Source organism: Cryptomeria japonica, chromosome 3 (genome assembly GCF_030272615.1).
Source record: "Cryptomeria japonica chromosome 3, Sugi_1.0, whole genome shotgun sequence".
NCBI classification, from domain to species: Eukaryota; Viridiplantae; Streptophyta; class Pinopsida; order Cupressales; family Cupressaceae; genus Cryptomeria; species Cryptomeria japonica.
In genome coordinates, this window is record NC_081407.1 from 712,477,369 (window position 1) to 712,483,660 (window position 6,292).

Consider the following 6,292-nt stretch of genomic DNA (forward strand, 5'->3'; position numbering starts at 1 on the left):
TGGAGCCATAATAGACGCGTCCTATCATATACATCCAGTGTTTTTGTGTGTTGAAGTAGCACAATCATAAAGAGGCATTAACAATATTAACCCCGAGGTAAACGTTTGTCAAAGAAGAGGTGCCATTTCTTGTTAGTTCCTACATCGACTTTGTAAGAAGTTGCAGAAATGTCATTTCTTTTTTCCAGTGCTACATATTTGGAGTAGCAATATTATTTAGAGAAATCAATTTTAAGAGTATCGAAATTTTATGACCAAGGTGACTTTCAACATTATCATGATAGTAAGGTTGAGATATATTTTGTAGTCGAAAGACATTTGGTTTAATGACAAAGTTTATGTTGTAGGCACTTAGAAGGTGTTGAACTCAAATCGTCATCAATATAAAGGAGGTCGATATAATGGTGCAACATTATTCCTAAGTAGTGTCAATATCTAATATTTGTGTGATCACATTTAAGGTGGTGCAAAAAGTTCTATAAAAAGTGTCATTTTGTTACAATTATTATTGAGGGTAGACAACATCTTAAGGCAACGATATGTAATTATTGCCATTGCTTTGACCAAGGATGTGGCATATATATTTAAAGAGCAATATTCCCTTGGCACCAATCATATGAGTCCTACATCAATTTCTTACAGTGGCTGGAGCATATTTTTTAAGTCTATTCTTCTTGGCTACAACAATAGTGTTTTGTTTTGAATCAAGATATATCTTTGCAGGCTACGTATACATTATTTGGAGGAGTGTTTGTTTGTTGACTGACTATTTATTGAAACTAGCACCTTCCAACACTAATCAATCGTCAGCAATTACCCCCTACTAGCCATACTCGTATATTTAGGTGCTTTGTTCCATCTTTATAAGTTATTTTTAAAATTTGTCATAGTTGTAATTATTTGTTCACTTAGAAAATTTGACATTTGAGAATTGTCAAATTCTAGGAGGGTGTCTCTTGCATATTCATCCTTTTGTGCTCCTATATATCATGACAAACCCAAGGATTGAATTGCTCCAGAAAGAAAATTATGAGTTGAGGCAATTACTCAAGATGCATAACATTTTTGTTCTTTCTTCATCTAGTTCACCTTCTATCAAACATCCTGATACTCATCCCTTCCTAGATGACCCTATTGTGTCTATTCATTCTTGAGAGGAGATACACCATGACAGTGAGTCTTTGAAAGTTTTTGACATTTCAATCAAAGTTGCTTCACAGATTCCTGATTCTTCTTCAATGATAGTTGATCTACCTTCACTTTCATTGACTTCTTCTCTAAAGTTACTAATTGAGACTTTCATCATTCTTGACCAACATAACTATTATTGTCTTTCACATTTGGTTGGGGGAAATAATTTTAGTATATTTGTATTTGGATCTTGCTCCATATCAGTTTTCACATAGTTCCAACTTGTCACTTTCTTGTTTGTTTGGGTATGTCCCTAAATGGATTGTGGCATCATCATCCTTCAAGGAAAAGGAGGCACATTAGTAGTTTTTAGAGACATCATCTTCATTCTTCATGCTTCCTTCTTTCATTGCATGTCTAGAATGGGAAGCATCACTACATCTACACTTGGTTTTGTTTTTTCCTAAGGGGAGACAAGTGGTTTGCAAGCATTGGATCAAGTTTTTCCTTCAGTCACTTACCATTCTTGCAAACGATAATTCATTATCGGGGAGGGGTGGTACATAGTCTCTCTCTTTCCTTCCTATGGGGAGCTATCAATTGTATTCTCATGATGGATGTAGTTCTTGGTGGGTATTGATGTGAGACCTACATACATCACATGATCTATCATTTGTATATATCTTGCATATCTCTTTTTTGGAGAGGATTTTTGTCCCATGAGGTTTTCTTATTTTTTGTGTTTGTCAAAGATCATTTGCATGATAAGTTGTGCATGGGTACCTAACATGGCCTAGCTGTTGAGACCCATATATTGTATCATCATATCATATTGCATTTTGCATAATAATTTCACTCCCTAAGTTGCACTTAGGGGTTTGTGGGGGGGGGGGGGGGGTATGTTGGTGTGAATAAGGACATTTCCTAACTATTTATTGGTTAGCTCACCTATTCACACATGTTAAGTTTTCTTAGAATAGCTTGGTTGTTACATGATACAATCATTTAATATTGTTCATGTTAGTTATCTTAGGTATAATTCTAGATAGATATGACTCAACATCTTGCATTTAATTTTGTCAAATGATAGTTGTAAGTACTCCTTCCTCACTTGCCTATATAATCAAGCTCATTTGTACACATTGTATCATATCAATTTGTCATAAATTCATTTTCATCCATAGCAAGGTCATCTCAATCTTTGCTTTTTTGATCTCGTTGTTCATCATTGCTCAAGTTGCAACATTCTTGTGTGTGATTGGATAGTTTCTTGGTTATATCCCATGAAGTCTCCAGCTTCATGATGGGCTCCTAATCTCTCCAAAAATTTGAACGTAGATTTTAGTATCCGATCTTGATTAAAATATTTTTAAACTAGAGAACAATAATTTAAATATATTTTCATTGACTATAATTTTTAGCATTTAAGTTATTACAAATCAAAATTTTAAATATGGACAATGTTACAAATGCCACAATATGGGCTCTTTTTGTGCCTCTTTATCCATTTATACAAACACATTTCCGTATAAACTTATCCTTACCACATTCAAATTTAGAAACTTATAAATCTATTTATCCATGTATTTACCACCACTATCAAAGCGCCTACCTCCATTTAGTTGTGTATTGTATTTCACTATTATTTCATCCTATACAAGTTTGTAAACATGGGAAAACCTCATACTCATGATCTTGTCCCTTAGTAACTAATTTAACATTGAGAATTAAATTTTTCCAACTTACGTGTTTACCCTTCTACCTTGAGTTGGCTAAATACACTTTTGACATGATTTAATGCTATGTTCTAAGATTCAATTGTATTCATTGTAATGGAATACACTAATCAAGTAAAATTGAGTGTTCAATAATTGTGAATAGTAATCTATAGATATACAATTCAATTCGGTGGAGTAAAATGAGTAAAGAATTTGCATATTAGATGCACATCTATTATACTTGATATTGTTCGAATTTTAAGGGTTTAATTAGGGCATGATGCCTTCACAAATTGATCGAATGACAACTTAAAGAAGGTATTATTAGTGTCACACCTAAAACATTTGGAAAAGATGGAGTAGAAGATTATTTATTAGGCAACATTGCAAGACAATATACTTTGTAAATTGCCAAAATAAATCTAGAGCATAGGTATATATCCATGGCCAATAATTCATCCAAGACCCGCAAACTTGTGTTCTAACAAGAAAGAGATCCAAAATATAATTCTAAGCAATTTTATAGACAAAATAATTTTTTTTTCAAATTTTTGAAGAGATAAAACCCAAAATCTTATTCATTTAACATCATTATTCTACTACTAAACTAAGTATTACTTGTTGTATTGTTCACTTTAAAAAAAAATGATCTAACTTAATATACTCAATTAATTATATTTGATTAATCTAAACCAATTACATTTAAATAATTACATTTTATATAATTAGTCTAAATTAACCCATAAGGAAAGTGTTTTTTTTTTCAATTAAATTGGAGTTTGATATTAATTACAAATTGTTTATCATCTTTACTTTCTTACTTTTGTAAGATGGTTCTTTTTCAAATAATAGTTGTAAAATATGGTTAAGCTTAAACAACACACTCTAAGCTTTGACTTGTTTAGGTGACCCATTTCAAATTATGTTAGATTCTCCAATATGACCCCACTATTAATGCGATTTCAGATGAGCAACCCAAACAAATCAAAACTTAAAATATGATGTTGAAACCGAACCACACATTCTAAGATTTGACATGTTTAAGTGGCCCATTTCAAATTAGACTAGCTTCTCCAATATGACCCACCTATTAATGTGATTTCAAATGAGCCACCCAAACAAATCAAAGCTTAAAATATGATGTTTAAACCAAACCACATATTCTAAGCTTTGACTTGTGTAGGTGGCCCATTTCAAATTACACAAGATTCTCTAGTATGACCCACATATTCATGTGATTTCAGATGAGCCACCCAAACTAATCAAAACTTAAAATATGATATGCTTTGACTTGCCTAGTGGCTCATCTCAAATTTCACTAGTTTCTCCAATACGATCCAACAATTAAAAGTGATTACAAACCCTCCAAACAAATCAAAAGTTAGAATGTACTATCTTAGTTTACCGAAGAATAAAGAGCATTCACATTTCAAAAATATCAATGAGCTTGATATCTCCGGCCCAGACATGGTGATGGGCTGAAATTAAAGGGGAAAAAAAAAATAAGAAAATTGTATGGCGATTTATGCGTCAACGAAATGACTGACCCTTCACATAAGCAAAGCCTTCTAGAAGCATAACAGCTTCCTGGAAAGCATTTACACTATGAGAGGAACTTTTGTGGTGCAACAAAATTGACATGGACATTAACGGTAACTGGTAAGTCTGTAAAGTTGAAATTCTTTGAGAGAGCCCACATGTCGCCGCATTTCAAGCGAAACATCGGCCGACCATATATTCAAACAGTGGCACCTACATTTGCCCACCGTCCAAATTCTACCTTAATCCAAACGTGAAGATAATGGCCTATTAGCTTCACAATCTCTTCGTACGGCCCCGCAGGAGACTTAGCAGCGTAATGTGCTTGTTATTGACTTCGAAAACAAAATGCATCCACAGGATCGAACTCAACTGTGAAACGCCCATTTAAAAACAGTCTCCCAGCTGACTTTCTCAGTAGACACATTTGCCACGTCTTCACCGCCCTTGCCGGCCTTTTATCAATCACTTCACCTCTGTAAATCGGGACTTTACTTATTCAGGCCTCTGGGTGTGCTATTCATTCACCATTGTGATATCTTGGAGTATTTCATCATGGAGAAACAACTAGAGGAGGAGAAAAAGAAGACGTACAAAGGAATCCGAAAGAGGAGCTGGGGAAAATGGGTGTCGGAAATTCGGGAGCCCAAAAAGAGGTCGAGGATTTGGCTGGGCTCATATTACACACCAGAAGCAGCCGCTCGAGCCTACGATACAGCGCTCATTTGCTTGCGTGGTCCCACTGCGCGCCTTAATTTTCCGGACTCGCTTAATAATATTTCAAATGTGGGTCTCGCGCTCTCGCCCAAATCCGTTCAAAAGGCCGCACTCGCTGCAGGCTCTGCCCACGACGTCGACCCTGCCAAAAAAAATCCTTCCTCGTCACGACGTCCTGAGGTCGAATCCCAGCCAGGCCTACAACCCTCTGGTTCTTCGAATTCAGTTGTGAAAACAGAAGGCGCTCAAGCTGCTGAATTGGTGCCCGAAACCGAGTCTAAAAGTGCCAATTTTGTGCATAACGAATGGGCGCGTTTTTCTTCTCATGATACCAACATACAGAGTGATATTTTTCAGAAATCTGTTGGTTTATCAACTGGAAATTATGGCGCGCATGATGAAGATGAGGAGCATGTCTTTGGTCTGCTTGGAGGCGATCTGTGGAGCTAAATTTGTTACTGTTCACTGCTAATTTACTCTGATACGTTTTTACCTTTGATATTTTCATATTGGGCATTGTTTCTGATTGAATAAAAAGATTTCTCCTGTTGTTTCTGATCTATAGTTGACTACGAGTTTTTTTTCCCAAATTCTTCTCCACTGAATTCGTCGTACTATTCAGGTATTTGTATAAATGTGCTTTCATTTTTTTTTAATTTATAAAAAGTTTGAGAAGACTCTGGAAAATTCCGAATGGCTACATACTTTTGACATTCTTTAGACTCCTTTGACTAGCCAGGGATTACGTGTTTACACTGTGCCCACTCCACGATCATGATGCCCATTTGACCATGTTTATTAATTAGTTGAAATTCAAGATTGTGTTATAATGGTCAAAATTGGATCATCTTCCGTTCTTAATGTAATGATGATTCCTCATATCATGGACTTGCATTTTTTATTATTTTATTTAAATTATAAGTTTTTTAATTATCATTTAAGTAGATAGATCTTGTCCACTGTAACCATGAAATCACTTCAAAATTTCAAAACAATATTTAAAACAATCTTTTTGTGTCTTTCATATTTCCTTCTTAAGTTCTTACACCTCACATTGTTATTTAGATTTGGTATGAAAATTAATATACAAAAAGTGAGATAACAAATTAAATATGATCTCAAAACATTATTCGTTTGTCTATTTTATATCTCAATTCTAGATTCCTCATATCTCAAATTGATAGCTA

The 6,292-nt window shown here is 34.5% G+C and overlaps 1 protein-coding gene across 1 annotated transcript; it reads left to right on the plus strand.

Annotated features, from left to right (window-relative positions):
- Positions 1 to 4,645: 4,645 nt before the first annotated feature.
- Positions 4,646 to 5,669, plus strand: LOC131034196 (ethylene-responsive transcription factor RAP2-9). Its single transcript, XM_057965590.2, has one exon. It carries the CDS (start codon positions 4,944 to 4,946, stop codon positions 5,553 to 5,555), a length of 612 nt encoding a protein of 203 aa, XP_057821573.2. The 5' UTR covers positions 4,646 to 4,943; the 3' UTR covers positions 5,556 to 5,669.
- Positions 5,670 to 6,292: the final 623 nt, after the last annotated feature.